This window comes from Panthera tigris, chromosome B3, assembly GCF_018350195.1.
Source record: "Panthera tigris isolate Pti1 chromosome B3, P.tigris_Pti1_mat1.1, whole genome shotgun sequence".
NCBI lineage: Eukaryota > Metazoa > Chordata > Mammalia > Carnivora > Felidae > Panthera > Panthera tigris.
Window position 1 is genome coordinate 62747213 of NC_056665.1, and position 22688 is coordinate 62769900.

Consider the following 22688-nt stretch of genomic DNA (forward strand, 5'->3'; position numbering starts at 1 on the left):
AGGCCAACCAAGCAAGTAATGAGAAGCAGATGAGGTGTTCCCCTGCAGACCACACTGGTCCAGGCCATATGGCCTCTGCACGGTCTCTCGACTGTCCTGCCAATGACCTTGCCACCCTCTCCCAGTTTACCTCCTAATGGTCCTGGATCAGATCAAATCCAAATGGTTCCACGGGGCAGTCAAGGGCCCCTTCCACTAGGTTCCCAGTCTTTCTCCTTTTGGCACCCTAAAACCCTTGCTCTGGTTGGGGAGACAGACACCATTTTCAACCCGTCTCTTATTTTCTTCACTATTTTTCCTAAGAAATTCTTGTTTTCTCCACTCATTTGAATTGTGCCAGCAGTTCCAAGCGCCAGCTCACCCATGAAGGCTTCCACAGTGATTCTAATTCAATTGCATCCCTAGCACACACGTAAGTGCCCAATGATTATCTGTTACGTGAACTCGGCTTTCTCCCCTTCCTAACGGCATCCTCATGATGCTTATTGTTTTAGGTATGCTAATACAGGAAATAATTAGAATGTAATGAAAACACCTTATTGTATGATCGCTTCACTGTCACGTGAAGGTAAAGTGTGGCTCCTTCAGACCACAGCAAGTCCCTTTCAAGCATAGGGTTTGTCATATCCTCGTGCCTGTCTGCATTTCGAGGTGTGGCACAGTATTAGACACCCAGCAGATGATTAACAGATGCTGAACGGACTAGATGGAGAGGAGGAGAGGGCTCGGGGCACACTTCTAGGAACCCAGGTGATCTCACAGCCACAGAGTTCTAACGGCTGCCGTTAGAACTCCTTTTTATTTCCAACCTTGCAAATCGTGCCCCACCAAATCATTTATAAACTAGATGAATTACAGGCCTAGCTTTTTAGTATCAATATACTATAGTATGAACATTTTAAGTTAAAGAAAATTGAAGCAAAGGGGGGAAAAAGTACCTATACTGACTGATGCATTAGATAATCCCATTTTTAAAATGTAAGCAGTGTTTCATCCTGAAGCTAGATCCGTTACCATGTGCATTGATGTGACATTCTCTAACTCTCTAAAATGACATCTTATACCATGTGGCGAGCTGTGTTTCTCAGTCTCATTTCTACTCTTGCTAGGTGGCTTTCTGGTCTCTCCATGTTCCTAGGAAGGACAGCACTAAGCCATTAGAATCAAATAACTGGGCCTGTGTTAATCACACTCTTCCTTTATTTAAAAAAAAAATTTTTTTTTTAACGCTTATTTATTTTTGAGACAGGGAGAGACAGAGCATGAACAGGGGAGGGTCAGAGAGAGGGAGACACAGAATCTGAAACAGGCTCCAGGCTCTGAGCTGTCAGCACAGAGCCCGACGCGGGGCTCGAACTCACGGACCGCGAGTTCATGACCTGAGCCGAAGTCGGACGCTCAACCGACTGAGCCACCCAGGCGCCCCATACTCTTCCTTTATTTTAAACAGCTCAAGGAATCATCTTTGCTTTTGGTATGTGTTCAAATATTTCCACTTAACCCAGAGGCTGCAGAAATCTCTGTAAATCAGATAAATATTTTAGGCTTTAGGGCCATGCAGTCTCTGTCACAGCTACTCAATCCCACCCACAGTTTTATAGCACAAAGATAGCTATAGGCAATGTGTAAACAAACAAGCATGGCCGTGTCCCAATAAAACTTTATTTGTAGACACCGACATCTGAATTTCACAGAATTTTCTTGTCATGAAATACTCTTCCTCTTTTGATTTAAAAAACAATTTTTAAAAAAAATTTTAGACAGAGAGAGCGGGCAAGCAGGGGAGAGGGGCAGACAGAAAAAGAGAGAGAATCCCTAGGAGGCTCCACTCTCAGTGCAGAGCCTGACATGGGTTTGATCCCACAACCCGGGAATCATCACCTAACCCGAAATCAAGAGCCAGAGGCTCGACCAACTGAGCTACCCAGACACCCCTCTCTTTTGTTTTTTTTACAACCCTTTAAAAATGTAAAAGTCATTCTTAGCTCACAGGCTGTATAAATGCAGGTAGAAGTGGAATTTGAGCCCACAGCCACAGTTTGCTGGCCCCTGTCCTAACCTTCAGTGTTTTCTTTGAACTTTCACACTTTATACCCTCTGTTTCTGTGTTTCTCCAATCTCACAGTATTTTTTGTCATAAGTTTTACATAAAGTTTTCAGGTATGAAATGTTATAAAGTTTACTTTCTCATGGATATAAGCCAATCCATCCAGAATCTCTCGAAAAAGCCTCCAGAGTCTGATGGTATCCTGATATAGTCCCTGGTCAATGGTGTCTCGCAAAGTGCTCTTCTCACAGTACTCCATCTGGGGGCAAGAACAGACCAGGCAGCATTTGATTGTACAGGGTTTCAATTAAGGAGGACAATGGCGATTAACGTAATCTTCCATTTTAAAACTTGTGCTGTGGATTTTAAGTAGTTAAAGGAAAGGCTTGTTTTTACACTGAAAACAGAAAGCAACAGTATTAAAAAACTGGGGGGAAAGAGACATAATCATAGCACCCCAGCATAACCATTTTAGTTTTCATATTATCGTTCACTTAAAACACATAAGACTTGTTTAAAACCTTGTGATAAATAATTTCATTATTTTTCAAATAATGAAAAAACTGAGAACTACACAAAATTTTGTTTTACAAGACTGTTTCCAAACCCCAATTTCCAAGAAAGGCTAATTAAAAATCTAATGATGTCGTTAGTCTTTCTCGTTTGTACTTTTTTTTTTTAAAGATTTTATTTTTAAGTAATCTCTAACCCAGCGTGGGGCTCGAACTCACAACCCCAAGATCTGGAGTCACATGCTCTTCCAATTGAGCCAGCCGGGTGCCCCTATCATTTTTACTTTGAATTCATGACAATGACCTGCAAGTCTAGAGCAAAACATTACAAATATCAAAACATTCAGGATAGGGCTCTTTCTCACCCTTCCTTATATATTAATGTATCAGAAAACAAGGAAGTATCATTTAAATATCTTAGATCAACACGTAGCATTTGATTTATGAAACCAGTAAAACGAGCCTATCGGTTTCCAACCAGTGCCAGAGTTGAGATTTCTCATGAAGAAAGATTTTACTGTTTTTAAAGAGAGGAACATGCCATTTTAGAGGACAGGAATACACTCTCGTGCTCAGGTTAACCATCTACAGATTCTGATTCCTCCTCTAGTCCTCACGAGGGCCTGAGACTCCCAGACCATGATCCTACTGCACCTCGGATGCACCTCCCTTATATACTTCTGACTCCTGTCTAGAGCCTAATGGCACATAGTACATACTTCAGTTAGTGGTTCGGGGGACAGATGCTTTATTATGTGTGTTGTATGGTACCTGAAAGACGTTTATGTTAGGGAATACTTAAAACCAGCTCCAACTGTAGGAAAGCAACCACCTCATTAGTCTCTTTGGAAACACTACTTCTGGCACACGGTACCGCGTCTCACACTTAAAGATCTCCCTCCTTATAGATATGACTGAAAATACTAATAATAACACATGGCCCTATTCACTTGGGGAGAGACAAGTTTTCCTCGTTGATACGTGGCTGTCCCTCTGCTGCCAGAGCTCACCACTGCCCAGGACTCTGTCCCTCAGACACGTGAGCAGGCTTTCCTTTCAGTAAAGCCTCACTGGAACTGGTTTGCCTACGGCACCTGTCTGCCAGAGGTTCCAGGACACTCTGCCTAAAGCCACGTTGGTGTTTCTTCCGCACATGCAAGGATGTGTATGCATCACGCCTTACCTGTCCAGATTCAACTTGTTAGAGTGAAACTTCTGTCCATGCACAGTCTGGCATTTACGGAATTCAAATGGTTCTAATTACCCTAGAGACATTACTTCTTTTTTTCACAAGTCTTTACCTCTTCTATCTCTCACAAGTCTTTGAGACAGCGAGACGGGGAACCAGAGGCACAGGAGGCGGAAGCAACTCGCCTGAGCTCACACAGCTGTGACTGGGGGATGCAGGAGGAGAACTTACGCAGCCTGAGTCCAGAGCCCTGTGCCGTGTGCTGCTATGGTACAGAAAGCATGAGTTCAAGGCTAGGGGGAGGGGCGCCATGTTACAATCCTCTCCGGCCAATTAATCTTTGGCAGTGCGGGTGAGCCCTCTTCTGCCCACTGTCTTGTTCGAGCCTCCTGAAACACACCCGCCAGCAACCACTGGGAGTTGCCATGTCACCAAGACGCACACGTGCCAGGCCCTACCTGGATATATAGGTAGTGCACAGCCTCAGTGGTCGCCGATGGCTCACTTTCATGGTAACTGTCCTTCCCATTGCAGTCTTCATCCTAATCCAAGACGAACACATGAGAACTCAAGAACGGGAGCTGAAATGGAACACGAGCATCACTGCCATCAAGTCGGTGGCACTGATTTATAGTTTGTTTGTGGGAGCATTTTTCAACATTTTTCCTTTTTATCGAAGAAAAAAAACCCTGACCTCTCTGTTGTGCAAACCATCAGGTTCTACTCTTGAATCATTTAAATACCCTGAGGATTATCTGCAGAAGACTGTTAATCTCTTGGAGGCTTTTACTCATCAAGTAGAATGTCCCCTGGCATGTTGCCCTCAACCAAGTAAAACCAGGATTATAAACTTGGTGCTCCCACAATACTTCAATGCATGACTAATGCTGAAACCAAAGCAGTAGGTTAGGTTACTTATACTATTATTCCCAGTTAAATTTACAATTTGTAACTTTAAACCAAGAGGAGTCTAAGGTGATTTTAATTAAAAAAAAGGAAGTACCTAAGAAATGTTGGCTCATGCAGTCGACCCTCCTTCACCTCAATGTAACTGCTTATCTAACAGGGCCTACATGTAGACTTCTTTACCTATACTGAATGCACCCTTATAATTCTGTTTCTATTCGTAGAGAATAAAGCCATGACACTCGACCCTTTTTTCAAACTGGTTTTTCAGACCAGTTTGAAACAGAAACAGATGTATCACACCCAGTTCGCACACTCACGAGAGCCACGGTATACAGCTTATCTTTACTAGTGTGACGCACTTCGGTGTTCTCTACTCTTCTCGACGGCATTAAAAATTAAGTAAAGCTGGTTGTGGCCCCTCAAAATTGTTTTCATAACCCGTTACAGGATCATGACTCTGTTAAAACGCTGTTCTTGAGGACGGTGTAGGGAGAATAAAATGATCAAGATTAACTGGTCATAGAGACCAACATAACTTCACAATTATGTTATTTAATTACTTAATTCAACTGGCATCCCCAACCACATAAAGTTTCCCCAAATCTTCTAGGAAACGGTTTGTACTTAAAAAACAAAACAAAACAAGGGGCACCTGGGTGGCTCAGTCAGCTAAAAGTGTCTGACCTTTGATTTTTGTTTCAGGTTCTGATCTCCTGGTTTGTGAGACTGAGCCCCTTATCAGGATCTGCACTGAGAGCACGAAGCCTGCTTGGGATTCTCTCTCTCACCCTCTCCCTCTGCCCCTCCCTTGTGCGCAGGCACGGTCTTTGTCTCTCAAAAACAAGACAAAATGAAATAAAACCAGCATGTCCATTTACTCCTCTCTTCTACAAGCGAGCATGTTTGATTATGTGGATAAATTAAGGCCTATAAATAAACATAGGAGTGGCAAATAAATGAAATAACCACATTTTTAACATTGAAAGTTTCTATATTTGCATATCAGAGCAAGGCTTTATTATTCTACCAGAGGTTTATAATGTCAAATGTTAGTTTTCTTACAAGCCCACCCATGATAAAATGGTGTAATTTCTATTTACATATTTACCTGATTCTGACTCTTACTGTTCTCATCTTCAAAGATGATATCACTGTCAGAATCTGAAGCAGGTCTTAAAAAGAGAAATAGAGAAATACTGAAGAAATCAAATTCCCTGTTATAAATTCAACAGCTAAGAGTTATGATCAACTGTATCCAACTGGATAGAACGAAATCCAACCAGGAAAGTAAAAGATGACCAGGGTGGCTTCTGAGAAGCATAAACTTCAGGATCATAATTATTGGTTTGGTAAACCCTTTTTTAGAACTGCAGTTGGCCCCAGGTCAAGACTCCAGGTTAGTTTTTCAACGTCCCAGAGTTGGAAACCCTTATCCAAAAGAATGCTCTCTAGGGGCGCCTGGGTGGCTCAGTAGGTTAAGCGTCCGACTTCGGCTCGGGTCATGATCTCGCGGTTCGTGAGTTCAAGCTCCGCGTCAGGCTCTGTGCTGACGGCTCAGAGCCTGGAGCCTGTTTCAGATTCTGTGTCTCCCTCTCTCTATGACCCTCCCCCGTTCATGCTCTGTCTCTCTCTGTCTCAGAAATAAATAAACGTTAAAAAAAAAAAAATTAAAAAAATAAAAAAAGAATGCTCTCCATAAACTTTCTACCAAATGTACTAAAGTGAGGTATTGGAAGGAATTCCTATTTTTCCTTCCTTCAGGGCTTGGATTTTGGAGATCTTGTGACAACAGTGGGGGAAAAACACCTTTGGATTGTATCTGGTTACTTTTTCAACATGCACACGTTTGTGTATGGAAACACGGTGACAGCCCGGGTCTCTCATTGAATCCCCTTCCCCCAGGGGTGGGCCTGGCGCCCCCGCAGATGATCTTACAGGAAGGGCTGCGAGAAGACACCGTCGTTCTCCTCCTCATCGTCCTCTTCCTCGTCGCTGCTGGAGCCCGGGCCAGCGGCGGGGAAGCGGGCACTGGCCGAGCGCTCCCCCGAGGTGCTCCACTCCACTGAGCTGAGGATTGGCGGTGGCGCTGTGGCCTCCACGCTGCCAGGGCCGTCCCGCCTGCTGTCCTGTGCGGTAGGCCGAGACAAACCTTGCCCGTCCCGGGCCTGGGGCATCCCTGGGCTGGACTCCGAGTCCGAGGGCAAGATCCCCAGGCCCACCGGCCGCTCGTATCTCTCGATCCAGGCGTTGTAGTAGCGCACGATGTTCTCATGGTGCAGGCGTGACAGCAGGGTCACCTCGCCCTTGATCCTGCGGAAATGCCTGCTGGCCGGGTTAATGGGGATGCGCTTCACCGCGTAGCAGCAGCCATCCAGCTTGTTCTGCACCTGCCGAGAGAAGAGGGGGAGGAAGCCAGTGCAGGTCAGCGGCTCAGAGCCATGCAAAGGTGACATCTGTATGGCCTCACCAATCCCCTCCCAAGGCGAGCCCTTGGTTCTGAATGAGGACCAAAAGCTACAGTGGAGAGCCACACATTTCAACCTCTTGAGCTGAACAAAGTCTGGACTGCAAAAAAACAGAAAACATCTCACCTCAAGTGACAGGTGTATTTAGCTTAATAATAAGAGACCTGGAGAAAATATGATCTCCATTTGAATCATTAATTTTACCGACAATCACATTCCTGCTTTCCCAGTATCACATATGCTATCTCAATTTCTAAGAAATTGTTGAATTACGAACTATGTTCCAGATGCCTGGGTGGCTCAGTCGATTAAGCATCTGACTCTTGATTTTGGCTCAGGTCATAATCTCACAGTTTGGGAGTTCGAGCCAGGGTCTGGCTCTACGCTGACAGCATGGAGCCTGCTTGGGATTCTCTCTCTCCCTCTCTCTGCTTGCACTCATGATCTTTCTCAAAATAAATAAACTTTAAAATATATATATATAAGAATTATTTTCTGAAATCAGTATAAGGTTTCAGAATTTTAGCTTCTCTCCAAGTTTTGTGTTTTATTTTTTTTAACAAAGTCACTAAACACCAACTCAACTCCAAAAATGTTAAGTTGAATGCAGATTCTAATTCTCGACTTACAAAGCTGTGTAAAATTGGGCAAATGACTTAATTTCCTCAAAATTCAATTTTCTCATCTATAAAACGGTACATATACCACTTCCCTTCCTCAAAGGTCACTATCTGCAAGGATTAAGTGAATGAGGCGAGCAAAGCACTTACAATCAAGGCCTCACTGAGAAAGATGCTCAGTAAAAAAAAAAAAAAAAAAAAAAAAAAAATTGGTATTAACACAATTATTGCCCACTGATTTTGTTACGAAGACTTATGATGGAGGGGCACCTGGGTGGCTCAGATGGTTAAGTGCCGTGACTCTTGGTTTCAGTTCAGGTCTTATTTTTCAGTTCGTGGCCCCATGTTGGGCTCTGCACAGACAGCTTGGAGCCTGCTAAGGATCCACTCTCTTCCTCTCTTTCTGCCCCTTCCCTGCTTGCTCTCTCTCTCTCTCTCTCAAAATAAATAAACATTAAAAAAAAAAAAAAAGATTTACAACTGATGACATGTATTAAGACTAAAAAAATGTGATTAAGAACACAATCAAATAAAAACAAGAAAAATACAAAAGAAAGTTTCAAAGGCAGGTCTCTACATCCTGCACAGAGGCATCTTCTCTTTGGCAGTTGCACCATGCCATTGGGTTGACTGAAGTAGCTTTGAAAAATTTTTGTTCACCAGAACATTCCAGACCCAATGTGCAGGACAAATGAGGTGATAAAAAGCAACAACCTGGCCATGGGCGGAGGGAGGAACTAGTTAATGACAAAATACAAAATAAAGCATCATTCTCATAGGTTTAGATTAGTATAGTAAATAACTTCCAGGATAGAGAAAGGAGTACTATAAAATTGTTTCAGATTACGTTTGTGTGGAAACAGTGGCAAGAAACATGCTTTTGAGTAAAACAGATCTAGGTCTGAAGGCTGGTTTTCATCTGTTAGTGCATGTATGTAACCTCACGCTAATTACATAACTTCTCTGAAAGTCAGTTCCCTTGTCTGAAAAAGGGGGTTAATATTTATTTCATAACATGTCACCAAATTGAAAGATAAGGTTTGCGAGCCACCTGCCACGTGACCTGAAATATGGAATGTGCTCCAAAAAGCTCTATGTAGCCCTGTGTTGTTTACTGCCATGTTAATAGAGTAGAAGACCATGCAAAGTCTTGGCATGGTCTTCAACCTTGAGTCTCAGAACACATCATGAACACTTGGAGTCACTGATCGGGATGTGGAGCTTGCTACACTGCAGACTTCTAGGAACTCACTTATTAAAATGGAAAGGTGCTGGGGCGCCTAGGTGGCTCAGTTGGTTGAGCATCCGACTTCGGCTCAAGTCATGATCTCACAGCTCATTAGTTCCAGCCTTGCACCAGGCTCTGTGCTGAGAGCTCAGAGCCTGGAGCCTGCTTTGCATTCTGTGTCTCCCTCTCTCTCTGCACCTCCCCAGCTGACATTTTGTCTCTCCGTCTCTCTCAAAAATAAATATTTTTTTTAAAAAGTAAAAATAAATAAATAAAAATGGAAAGGTTCATGAATCATACTCAGGTCAACTGCTATTGAAATGCCAGATCACTGAACAGAATAGAAGGCCCTACCCTAACCCAGAAACAGAGACGGAGTGTGAGGGCTATGGCCTCTCGGAACGAAAAACCACAAGAAAACTTAGGGGCTTAAATTACTAGACGTTTTTATTATATGAGCCTACCCAAAATGGAGTTTGGTAATGTTTGTGTTCAAAAATCTAAAATACAAACACATTAAAGGGCTTGATCAAAATTATAGTGGGAGTTAAATGAATAACATACCCAACAATCATCCACTCCCCTGAAGATCACTGTGACTATCCAATCAAGGTATCTGCCCATAGTAGGTCTATTTAACCGTCTAACTAGAGTGTCTATACTTTCACGAAGAAAGTTGAACATTTTCCATGATACTATAATCTCCTTTCAGAAAACTCAAGATTGTCTTTCTGTCCCTGATTACCACAGAAACACCTATTTATTTATTTATTTAGGGGAGTGTAAAAGGCCTTCCACAGTAATCCTAGTAACCTTTCCTAATAACATTCTCAGAATCCTAAATGGGCATATGCCTTCTTGATGGAGGACCATTTTATTCTGTGAAAGATGACAGGTCTTATAGGGATTTAATAGCACAGTATCAGCCTGGGTCTCCTAGGAGGCAAACGGCCAAAAATTACTTAAGAGCAGCTGAAATCGCTTTCTCAAGGGGCAAGTAATCATGAGTCACCCAAATAGACAAGAACGGGGAAGGCAAAACCTAACAACGGCGGCCCTCGTAACGCGCCACTAATTTTCTCTCTCCGGAGCAGCTGGAAAATACAAGGCATGGAGACCGTCTGGGGCCATTTCCCAGTGAACCCCACTTCAGCGCTAACCTCGCAGCCCTTTTATCCACAGCACCTCTGAAAAGCAAATGGGACAAAAAGGACACTTTTCTTTCTGAACCAAAGCTCAGAAAAATGGTCTTCATGGAGAGGTCCTGGCTCCGCATGTAATCATGCGGTTTTCACATTGAGGGACTGCATCAGGCAACGGAGGAGGCATGATACGTTCTTAACGTGTCCAGGGGAACTTTCAAGCCTTTGACTTTGCAAAGGTCATGACGGTCAGAGTTTCAAATGGCCGTGCTCACTTCTCTCCCCGCTCTCAAAAAAGAACTCCCTTTAAAAAATAAAAATAAAAAAAGAACTCCCTGTGTGCAGAAATGAACAGAGGAGGAGCTCTGAAAGCGCCGGGCACAACGTTGTACCACACCTTGATGACAGCCCCAAAAGCTCCTTTGCCGAGAAGCTGTAATTCTTCAAACTCGATGAAGTACCGGGAAAACTGTCTCTGTGTCTCACTGAAGAATGCCGCGCTGGGTAGCTGCTTCCTAGGAATAACGGTCTCAACATAATCTTGTCCTCCCGAGTCTGAGACAAAACAAAACGTGAGAGGCAAACGAGGCATTAGAAAAAGAGCAAGGGATGCAAAACCCAGTAAGGAACCAAGTGCTGGAAGAAGGGGTCCCAACCGGTAGTTTGAAAAAGTACCTCTTCCCTGGCACAGACCTGTGAACACTTCTCCTCTCTCACCTTGTAAGGTGAGGTGGAATACACATGAGCCCAGGTCAGAGGTGGGGCTGAGACTGCTAACAAGGAAATGACAATGCAATAGGGTCAGAACCCATACCCAGGTCTCCTGCCTCATCCCCAGCTCTGCTGATGATCCCTCATCTGCTACTTGAGTAGTGACAGAGAAATCCGGTTGCACAGCAGTAAAGTGATGTGACCAGAAGAGTTAGCCAATGGACACTTTAATCAGTCGAGGCTGGAAAAAACCAGGAGGGCACAACAGTTCCATGTGCATGGTACACATTCAATGAAAGGATTTACGTACAGCTCGGCATAAACCAGATAAAAATCTATGATCCAAGCAGTCCGTTCCAGTTTAAGGTTTACTTTCAAAATAATTAATGTCAGGCAGGTTTTCAAAAAAGAGTGGTAACAGACTCACCTTCAGGACTTTGTTCCAGTAAAGACATTTTCGGCTGAGGATTGATAAAGCTGTGTTTCAACAACTGCTGGGGACTCCATCTTTCCTTATCATCCAAGCAAACACACCTCAGTGAGAGGGAAGAAAGGGTCTCAGTGACACAGAAAACAAGCACTAAACTTGTTAATGCAAGTTTTTTTTTTTTATTGATTGATTTTAAAATAAATACACATTAGAGAATTCATATTGCTTATGGACCAAAATGCACTCATAAGTGAATACATATTGAACACCAGGCTGGGTGTGAGTGGGGAGTCAAAAAATGTATAGTCTTTAGAGGCAGGAAGATCTATCTCATGGAACACTACACTATTTTTTTTTTTAACAAGTTTAAGATAGCACAAGTTATGAATTTCCACTCCCATTAATAGTTCAATGACTTGACATACTAAACCAAGACTCTCCAGGACCAGTGGAAAACAAAGCTTTCCAAAGGACAAGCAAATCTGAAAGCTGATGCAAGATCGGGGCCCAATATGACAAATTTTGGACAAAGCCTGTTCGTCAAAGTATGATGTAAACTGGTAACAATTATGGACTACTTTTTTTAAAATCCCACATTTTGTCACATACTTTCTTTTCATTCTCATTCCTTGAACCTGGTTTGGTGTTCTAATAAATAATTTTTGTTTTTTAATGAAGGAAGAGAAGCCATGCCTTTAACCCAGTGGTTCTCGAGGTGGGGTCTCTGACCAGTAGCATTCACTATCAGTATTGTTGGGGATTTGTTACAAATTCTATTCCAACGCTGTCCTGATAAATCAGCAACTCTGGTGGTCTGGGCAGTAATCTGTGCTTCACCAAGCTGTCCGGGCGGTTTCAATTCAACATAAAACCTGAGAACCACTGTTTTAAAAGATCTCAGCTGTCTGGCTGTATTGACAATGACCCAAGCCAGCACCACTGGGTAGCTCCTGACCCTAATTATCAACAATGTTTCTAACAGAACCAACCATCACTCTGAATTCTATACTTAAAATCTGTAGCTATCGAGTGGTGGCAGCAACTACCTTAAAGGGGAACATTTTACTTTTTTATGTCAGCACTAAAATGCCAAGTACTCCTAATTTCACACCTTGAAAAGGACAGGAAAAAAAAAATCACAATAAAAGCATTTGTGTAAGATATGGTTTTTTCCCCTAAATTTAAGGTTAATTTTAACTACCTTGAAGTAAACCAAGAATGCCTTCTCCTTGCAAAAGTTAAAACCTTATTGATCATGATAAAGTCTTTGACCAAACCGCCAACTCTCTCCAATTCCTCCCTTCCCCTTTAGTGTCTGTCATTCTAGACTTTATTTTTCTATGCATTTAACACAATCATACAAAAGAGACACTTTTTTTTTTCTTCTAACGACTTCACCCTGTACAATCCTCAACTTGCTTTTTTCATTTGATCATGTAAAAGGTTCTGTACTCAATTCCACTGTTGGGGGACTAGCAGGGAGGGGGACCAAGCAATTCTCTAACACCAGCTTGGTGTCCTACAATTCAACTCAATTCTGACACCACCTACCTGGGGACCACATCAGATCCCACAGGTCGAGGGCTCGATCCCATAAGACTGCCCCCCAGTCCCTTGCAGATGCCAGTCACAACCCATGCTTTCAATCAACCAGCTACAGATCAGAGGTTCCAACAACCCCCTCCCTGAGTTCCATTAGTCTGCTAGAGTGCTTCCAGAACTCAGAGAAACATTTACTAGATTACCAGTTTCTTATGGAAGGATATAACTCAGGAACAGTTAGAAGAAATGCATAGAGCAAGGGGTGCCTGGGTGGCTCAGTTATTTAAGCGTCTGACTTCAGGTCATGATCTTGCAGTTCACGAGTTTGAGCCCTGAGTTGGGCTCTGTGCCGACAGCTCCGAGCCTGAAGGCTGCTTCGGATTCTCTGTCTCCCTCTCTCTCTGCCCCTCCCCTGCTCATACTCTGTCTCTCTCACTCAAAAATAAATAAAACGTTAAAAATTTTTGTAAAAATTAAGAAATGCATAGGGTGAGGTGTGTGGAGACATCACAGGGCTTCCATGCCCCCCCTCCAGGCTCACCTGCCTCCCAAAATCTCCATGTGCTCACCAAGCTGGAAGTTCTCCAAACCCCAACCTTTTGGGTTTTTATGGAGGCTGCATTATATAGGCATGATTAATTAAATCATTGGCCACTAGTGATTGGTGAGAGGGGTGGGTTCTCAGGTCAGTTCTCTGGGCAACCATCCCCATCCTCTGGTGTGGTCCAAAATTTACCTCATCAACATAACATGGGACACCCTTACCACTCTCATCACTTCAGAAATTCCAAAGTTTTCGAGAGCTTTGTGCTTCAAACAGGGATGAAGGCCAAATAAATATTTCTTATTATATATTACAAGGCTACACCACGTGTCTTAGAGATCTTTCCAAGATCTTTCTGAACTTACCAGAATTTATTTATATTACATACACCTTCTTCTCCTACTGTTGGACATTTAGACAATTTCTAATTTTTCACGTGCATAAAAAAAATGCTGCAATGAACATCCCTATACACATCCTGTCAGGTTTCTGAAGCACACTGTCAACTCTAACTCAACTGTGACAGTAATCAAGAAAAACTGTAAAGCCTTCCTAGAACAAATCGTATCTTTAAGAGATCTTAGAGCCGGGATGGGGGGGGGGGGGGATGGGTTAAATGGGTAAGGGGCATTAAGGAACCTACTCCTGAAATCATTGTTGCACTATATGCTAACTAATTTGGATGTAAATTCAAAAAAATAAAGAGATTTTATAGCCTCCAGGAGCTCAGTTAAAAAGATGAAATTTTCTGGGGTGACTGGTTGGCTCAGTTAAGCGTCCGACCTTGGCTCAGGTCATGATCTCGTGGTCCGTGGGTTTGAGCCCTGCGTGGGGCTCTGGGCTGACAGCTCGGAGCCAGGAGCCTGCTTTGGATTCTGTGTCTCCCTCTCTCTCTCCGTCCCATCCCTGCTCACGTTCTGTCTCTGTCTCTCAAAAATAAACAGACATTAAAAAAAAAAAAAAAAAAAAAGATGAAATTTTCTGAGCCACTAATTTTGGCACCATGGCAGCCATAAGTAGTGGAGGCAAATGTTAGGTCCAGCTCTGAAAAGGGATGAAAAGCCTGGAAGCTTACTGTACTCTCTCCAGAAGACGGTGCTAACTAACACAACCACAGCACAGGCCACTGGATAGGCGTTGAGCTCACTCAATCCCTCCAACCACCTCCTGAGGGAGGCAGTGCTATTATTATTAAAGGACTAAATTAAAAGTAAATTAGTAAATTAAAACGATCCATTTTACAAGGATACAACTCTGGGTGGAGAACTTAAGACTCAGCGAATTCTAAGGGGGAAAGATGGGATCTGAATCCAGCGGTCCGGCTCCAGTCTGGGCTCTTTCCTATCACGCAGACTGAGCTGAACAGAATCTTTGTCCAGGGGATTCACCAGTAAGTAAAACAAACAACTACAAATGAAATGTAGCCATGCTGGTGCCGTTTGTGAACGATTTCTTTCTTTTTTTTTTAACTGCGGTTGGACAGCAAAGGAAGTACAACACTGTGCGGCAACTTCTTCACTGAGCAGTCCATCAAACCAGTCTAGGATGGGGGAGGAATATACAAAAAGTCTCAAGGACAACCATGTTAAAGAGTAAGAAAGAGGGGCGCCAGGTGGCTCAGTTGGTTAAGGGTCTGACTCCTGATTTCGGCTCAGGTCATGACCTTACTGTTCTGTGAGATCGAGTCCCACATGGGGCTCTCCACTGTTGGTGTGGCGCCCACCTGGGATTGTCCCTCTCTCTCTCTCTCCCTCGCGCGCCTCTCCCTCTGCTCGCGCTCTCTCTCAAAATAAATCAATAAACATTAAAAAAAAAATCAATTAAATTGGGGCGCCTGGGTGGCTCAGTTGGTTAAGCATCCAACTTTGCTCAGGTCACGATGTCGTGGTCCGTGAATTGGAGCCCCACGTCGGGCTCCGTGATGACAGCCAGAGCCTGGAGCCTGCTGTGTCTCCATCTCTCTGCCCCTCCCCACTCACACTCTGTCTCTCTCTCAAAAATAAACAGCAAAAAATAATAATAAATAGATAGATTAAAGGATTAAAAAAGAAATGGAGGGAGTGGATAAAAGTGAATGGTTGGAAAAAAGAAATAGTGAGAAACAAGACAGAGTGCAGGAAAGGGAAGAAACCAGTCCGGGTCAACTTCTGCAGGAGGGCAGGACCAGGGGAGTATCTAGAAAAGCCCAGACTGAAGAGATCTTAGTTCCCTTTTCACAGAGAAACCCAGAGCACCTAGGTCTGGCTTGGACACAGCACAGAGGCAGGGCTAAGCTGCAAAGTCCTAAAGGGAAGGACCCAGACAAAAACCGTAGGCCTTAGGTGAGCCCCTCAGTAAGGATTCTCTCAATGCAGTTAGACTTCGCTCTACAATGAAATGTGCACCTGGAATTTACAAGTATTGAAAAATCCTATGGCTGGTGTGAGACAGTCACTGCCGTCTATGACTTGGCTGAATGACACAGTGAAGAATGGTTACGAAGAACAAGGGGCAGAATCACACTCCTAGACAGCGGAGGCCTTGTCTTTGATCCTTGAGGAACCAGCAGCAAAGGGAGACAAGGAGGGTCTTCCATTTGGAATACTTGGGGCATTTCTCCCAGTTAACTTCCTAGATATACCAGGCTCTCCCCCAAAGCAGCTTGGAAATCTATTACTAAGCCCAAGTGAATTTAGGAGAATGGGCGAACTAAGGGAATGAAAACGTAAGCAAGAAAACAGAACCTATGTGGCTGGGAAAAGACTGGGAGGACAAAGAATAAACTCCAATCCTGCTCCTCACTTTTCAGCTTCAACACATCCCTTAGATGGTGAGCACATTCAAGCGCAGTCCAAAGCTCAGGAGTAAAGAGCAATTAGAGAGAATCTCAGGGATACTCACTTCTTTAGAAAATCTTGGAAGTCAGCTGGTAAGTCGCTAGGGATGGTCACAGGGTACTCTCCACATTCTTGTCCTTGGCTGAGGGAGATCAGCAGAAGGCCAAGACACCAAACGTCTCCTTTCTTTCCAGTTTTATAAGGCAGGGCGCTGTCACTGAAACTAACTCGGCTTTGCTCAAATACGTCCTCCTTGCAAATGTCTGCTAGGCGCTTAGAAATGCTGTAGTCTGTAATCTTGACATTGCCCTCTGCGTCCACCAAGACACTGGATGCGCTCAGAACCTTGTGCACCACGTCGTTGCTGTGCAAATAACTGAGGCCCGACAAGAGCTGAGCTGCGTACTTGCGGAGCTGATGAACGGGGATGGGGCCTGAGTGGCTCAGGTGTGCGGCGAGAGAGACCCCATTAATATGCTCCAATAAAATGTCCACCACGATGGAGTCATCTTGCTCTTTGAGATTCATCGCAAAGTAGTGTACAACATTTGGATGGCTCAATTTTACCAGCGAGTTGAATTCCGTTTCTGCCCCTTGAATCTGATAAGGAAAAACACCACTAAGATAATATTGTATTGGCCAGCATTAAAATGGTATTTCACTTCAAAGGTAAACTATTTAACAGAAAACGTACTTTCAAAGGAGAACAAATATGTTCTGCACTGTATCCTCCCCTAAATTATATGGCCAACCTAATGGTTCATGAAGATGAAAGCAATTTAATTATCAACTTGTGTGATCTCAAAATCTAATGCGCAAATTACTATAAAACTGGTGAACAGTTTTTCCTATTTATTTTTTTTAACGTTTATTTATTTTTGAGACAGATGCACACAGAGTGCCAGCAGGAGAGGGGCAGAGAGAGAGGGAGGCACGGAATCCGAAGCAGGCTCCAGGCTCGGAGATGTCAGCACAGAGCCTGATGCAGGGCTCAAACTCACAAACCTTGAGATCATGACCTGAGTCGGACGCTTAACCAACTCAGCCACCCAGGCACCCCTAACATTGGTGAACAGCTCTTAAAAGCAATTTATTTTGCCATAAGGCCAGCAGAAAAAAAAAGAAACACTAATTATTTTAAAAAACCTTTCCTGGGGCACCTGGGTGGCTCAGTCGGTTAAGGGGCCGACTTCGGCTCAGGTCATGATCTCGCGGTCCGTGAGTTTGAGCCCCGCGTTGGGCTCTGTGCTGACAGCTCAGAGCCTGGAGCCTGTTTCAGATTCTGTGTCTCCCTCTCCCTGACCCTCCCCCGTTCATGCTCTGTCTCTTTCTGTCTCAAAAATAAGTAAACGTTGAAAAAAAAAAAAAATTAAAAGAAAAAAAAAAATCCTGATTGTGGTGCCTGGCAACCTCGGTCAATGGAGTTCCATGTTGGGTATAAAGATTGCTTAAAAAGATTTTTAAAAATCTTAAAAAAAAATAATAACAATGGGGGCAGGGACGCCTGTGTGGCTCAGTCGGATGAATGTCTGACTCTTGATTTCGGCACCTGTCATGATCTCATGGTTGTGAGAGTGAGCCCCACGACAGGCTCCACGCTAAGCATGGAGCCTGCTTGGGGTTCTCTCTCTCCCTCTCTCAAAACCAATAAACATTAAAAAAAAAAAACATAAAAAACAAAAACTAAAAAAAAACGGGGTGCCTGGGTAGCTTCATCAGTTAAGCATCCAACTCCTGATTTCAGCTCAGATCACGATTTCATGGTTCGTGAGATTAAACCATGCATGGGGCTCTGCGCTGACAGGGTGGAGCCTGCTTGGGATTCTCTCTGTCTCTCCCTCTCTCTCAAAATAAATAAACGCTAAAAAAAGAGACAAAAAAAAAAAAACAAAAAAAACCACCCACCTTTCTTGATTATAAGGATTCAGTGTCAACACTTTAATAAGTACTAACACAAAAAAGAGAGACACCCACAAATTATCTAGATGGTCACCACCCAAAGACAACCATTATGATTTCAGTGTATTTCCTTCCAGTTTTTCTATCATAAATATGCGTTTCTTTTTCTTGGAGATGGCTATTAATACCATAAAAGAGGCTGACAACAGAGGTGCAGAAAACAGCCTCAAAATCGTGACCACTCTGTGAGAGTTGTGCCAGAGTCAGCAAGGGGCTGAGGAAACTCTGGAAGCGGGGGGCGGGTCCCCCACCATCCCCTCTGGTTAAACAGATCTCATGCCATTCTGTCATCTTTGCTAGCCAATCAAACACACCGCTCTTTTGTTCTGTCATCTCCTCATTTCAGGGTGAGGCCTCTGCTCAACGGCCACTTCAGATGCCCACCTGCTTTTTGCACTTATCAATCTTCTCCTTCTCTTGACTGGTAAGGAACGGACCCATTTTTTTCTGCCACTGAAGGACCCATTCATACAACAAGACAAAGTTGCCAGTGGCTGTTTCCAAAGCATTGTAAACTAATTTTCCAAGCTGCTCATCACTGCCTGCACATTGAAAGAAAATATAATGAAATCTCACGGGTATAATTTCTGTGGGGGTAAAGAAAGAGGGGATATATCTTCATTTATTCATTCAACAGTGGATATACCATGTGCTAACTATAAAAAATATGATTTCATGGAATACACGCTCTTTTGTAACCAAATTTATAATATTTAACAACATACTCTGAACCCTTAAATATTAATTTTTATAAAAGGAAAATAAACGAGATTTAGTAGCAGATCAGTGCTTTCCTCTACTAGCCATTACTCAGCATGTTACTTTTACAGCCGTTTCCCTTCTGATGACTATGCTACTAAGGCGATAGCTACTAATATGATGGAAGGAATCTGGAAATAGGAACACTCTATCAAGATAACTCTGTTGATGTAGATTAGTGTGCACAGTAAAAATAAGTTTTAATAATTTGGAAATTTTAAGACATCAATGATCTTCTTACTATAAAATTTGAATATGGTCAGCAAATATAAACTGGCCAATGGTTTTAAGGGAAGGAACAAGAAATGACGGTTTAAATTTGAAATCAGGAAGACAGACACACTTATTTAGTGACCTGCATATGGTTTCCACTTGTGCCTGGAAAATTACCAGAAAAAATTGGAAATGGAGAAAAGCATCACCTATAATATCACCATTTTATTTCTCTTCCTGTTCCCTCTATTCTTTTTCTAATTTACCAAATCATAGCATACATTAACAGGGTTTCTCACCCTTGACACTATGGACATTTTGTACTAAGATCTTTTGTCACCAAAGGCTGACTTGTGCACTGTAAGATGTTAAGCAGTATCCCTGGCCTCTACCCACTAGATGCCAACAGCATCCCTACCCTAGTCTTAACCATCAAAAATATGTCCAGACAGCACCAAATGTCCCCCAGGGGACAAAACTGCCCTCAGTTGAGAACTAATGATATACACTATTTTGTCTTTTTCTCGTAGTATATAAATATCTTTCCATGATGCTACACTGTCTTCTAATGAAAAAAAGTGTTTCAAAGAAATAATGGTAATTATTTTTTCCACTTAAAAAATGAAAAGTCAAAATGAACAAATCAGGAGACTATAGATGCTAGAGAGGATGTGGAGAAATGGGAACCCTCTTGCACTGTTGGTGGGAATGCAAATTGGTGCAGCCGCTCTGGAAAGCAGTATGGAGGTTCCTCAGAAAATTAAAAATAGACCTACCCTATGACCCAGCAATAGCACTGCTAGGAATTTACCCAAGGGATACAGGAGTACTGATGCATAGGGGCACTTGTACCCCAATGTTTATAGCAGCACTCTCAACAATAGCCAAATTATGGAAAGAGCCTAAATGTCCATCAACTGATGAATGGATAAAGAAATTGTGGTTTATATACACAATGGAATACTACGTGGCAATGAGAAAGAATGAAATATGGCCCTTTGTAGCAACGTGGATGGAACTGGGGAGTGTGATGCTAAGTGAAATAAGCCATACAGAGAAGGACAGATACCATATGGTTTCACTCTTATGTGGATCCTGAGAGACTTAACAGAAACCCATGGGGGAGGGGAAGGAAAAAAAAAAAAAGAGGTTAGAGTGGGAGAGAGCCAAAGCATAAGAGACTGTTAAAAACTGAGAACAAACTGAGGGTTGATGGGGGGTGGGAGGGAGGGGAGGGTGGGTGATGGGTATTGAGGACGGCACCTTTTGGGATGAGCACTGGGTGTTGTATGGAAACCAATCTGACAATAAATTTCATATATTGGAAAAAAAAAAAAATGAAAAGTAACCTGGATGTACAAGACAAAGTGGTCTTAGCAAAAGCGAACTAGCTCCCCTAGACTTTTTACCTGAGAGGCAGTTTTTATCTCGTAGAAATGCTGGCAATTTAAGAAATTTTAATTAAAATGATTGGTTATGCTAGTTATAAATAATTCCTGACATTCTTAGCCTGAGGGGAAAAAAAACCCTTGATGTTTGAGAATTTGTCAACCAAAGGAAGCAACCTGTGGAATGTGGGGCCTACACAGCACACGTTGGAAAACGCATATTAAAATGTTTATGGGATGGAATGTGATGTTATTTACACAAAGCCTAATTAGATGTGTGTGCATTACACGGTACAATGTCTTGCAATATTTGTCTCCTAAACTGGAACCAGGTAGGTATCTCGTAATTGCTGCTTAGAGTTTGTGGTTTTTTGGATTATAATTTTGTCATCACCACCCTCCTGTCACTTTTTTGTGATGGGGGTAATAAGAGACAAAAGAACACACTGCCATGAGGCTGAAGGTAAATAGGTTACCAGCAGAATTCCGACTGAGACTCTATTATGTGTTAATGGTCATTTCTACAGACGGTGTCTAAAGCGCTTTATCCGTCAGCTGACTCTAACAGCTTTAAGTTGAAAAACAAATGCCAGTGAGTTCATCTTTTATAAAAACATTTCGTAGAAAATCAGGACGTATTTTAAAAATTAGACCTGTTGTGGAAAGCAAAATAATTTATGCAACGGTTTTATAAAAAAATGTTCCGATTGCAAATGTGTCTCCTAATGAGGGTATTAACTAAGGTAAATTGATCTAATGAGTACCAGTGAGACTGAGCTAAGGTAATAATAAGCAACTGGGTTAATTTGCCTTCCTGATTTCCCCAGATTATTGAAAGTAGTGTTTTATGTTGCCAGTTTGGGAATCTGAAATGCCTCTGAGCCAAGGACGTCTCAGGTCCAAGGTCGTGAACCTCACCAAATGGTTGCTTAGTGTGCATATGGCACAGTCAGCGTCCACACAGTCCTGTGCGGTTCAGGCTGCATTCCATCAGCCAAGGTTAAGTGTCCAGTTCATAGACTATTCGGATATCTGGTGTCTTCTCCCTCTACCTGCTGCCTGCTCCCTGGCAACTACCACGCTTATCTGCATCTCCTTAAAGGGAAAAAGACACCAAAAGAAAGTAAACTCCATTTAGAAAATTTGGCTGTTAGCTTTGGCAAAGAATATTTATGAGACTAAAAATTAAATTGTCAGATTCACTATATGCAAGTGATCCCTACACCAAGTAGTGGCTGTATCTGTATGGCTGATAAAAGATTTAAATTAGGGCAAAAAAGTAGATAATGAAAGTGTGATTTTAATATAAACAATTCAAATGATGAATTGCTGAACCAGTTTCACCCCAAATACCCATCAGTAGGCAAAATTGCTAAATAAAACACATAGAAAATGAAGTGCTTTTCCTGGTCAGATACAACATGCCAAGAGAAAAGTGCTATTTAGATGGATATCAACTAAAAAATCAGACTTGGGTTATGAAAGATTATAGGTATTAGAACTCATTTTGTTACACATATTTTATCAGCAATAGATGTGCAAGATACAAAATTCTACTGATTCATATTTCACCCATTTTGGTTTCAAAAAGCTTGACTGATTATAAAAATGACAAATTTTACATTATCTCTAATCTAACAATATTTCTAAGAGCTTAAGTTTTTTGTTTCCATGTTACAGAGGAGGAAACCTGAGTGCTTTCTCATTTTGGTCATTAGGTAATGGGAACGAGAATGACTTATGGTCTTAATAGATTTCCCTGGACCACACTGGTTTAGACCACAGACTCCAATCCACTCTGTTCTTTCATGGTTAACTTTTGTAGTTAGAATAACTGAAATGAAGTTAGCAAGTTTACTCACCAGTGCATTTCCCTTTGTAAACCATGAGCTGATCAGGACTACCCATAGAGAAATACAGGACTTCGCAAGAGCCAGGAGAATCTTCACTACTACATACAGAATACTGACGTTCTCGCCTTAAAAAATAAATGTGGACAATGATTTCTTTCAATTTAAGATTAACACAGGAAATCCTTGCGCTTCCATTTTCTCCTGTTTGCTAGCCCATTCAATGTCTAGCATCTATCTCTACTAGGAACTGAGGTGAAGTGCTAATGGGAATGTTGTTCAACTCCCACCCCCACTCCATTGAGGTCTTCTCCATATGAACTCTACAAACCCTTAACTCTGGATCTGTGCTGTCCCATATGGT

At 42.5% G+C, this 22688-nt stretch overlaps 1 protein-coding gene across 5 annotated transcripts in view; it reads right to left on the reverse strand.

Annotated features, from left to right (window-relative positions):
- EIF2AK4 (eukaryotic translation initiation factor 2 alpha kinase 4) overlaps positions 1-22688 on the reverse strand; it is a 98282-nt gene that overhangs the window by 47651 nt on the left and 27943 nt on the right. For all 5 annotated transcript variants that reach the window (XR_006218674.1, XM_042989171.1, XM_007081644.3 and 2 more), the window contains exons 7-15: positions 22337-22452; positions 18499-18656; positions 16220-16755; positions 11251-11357; positions 10510-10667; positions 6593-7044; positions 5766-5829; positions 4207-4290; positions 2184-2306 (exon numbers count right to left, since the gene is read on the reverse strand). Coding sequence is in view for 4 of the 5 variants with exons in the window: in XM_042989171.1 (XP_042845105.1) it covers positions 2184-2306; positions 4207-4290; positions 5766-5829; positions 6593-7044; positions 10510-10667; positions 11251-11357; positions 16220-16755; positions 18499-18656; positions 22337-22452 (1798 nt within the window). In the remaining variant the exon portion in view is untranslated. The remainder of the gene's footprint in view (positions 1-2183; positions 2307-4206; positions 4291-5765; positions 5830-6592; positions 7045-10509; positions 10668-11250; positions 11358-16219; positions 16756-18498; positions 18657-22336; positions 22453-22688) is intronic.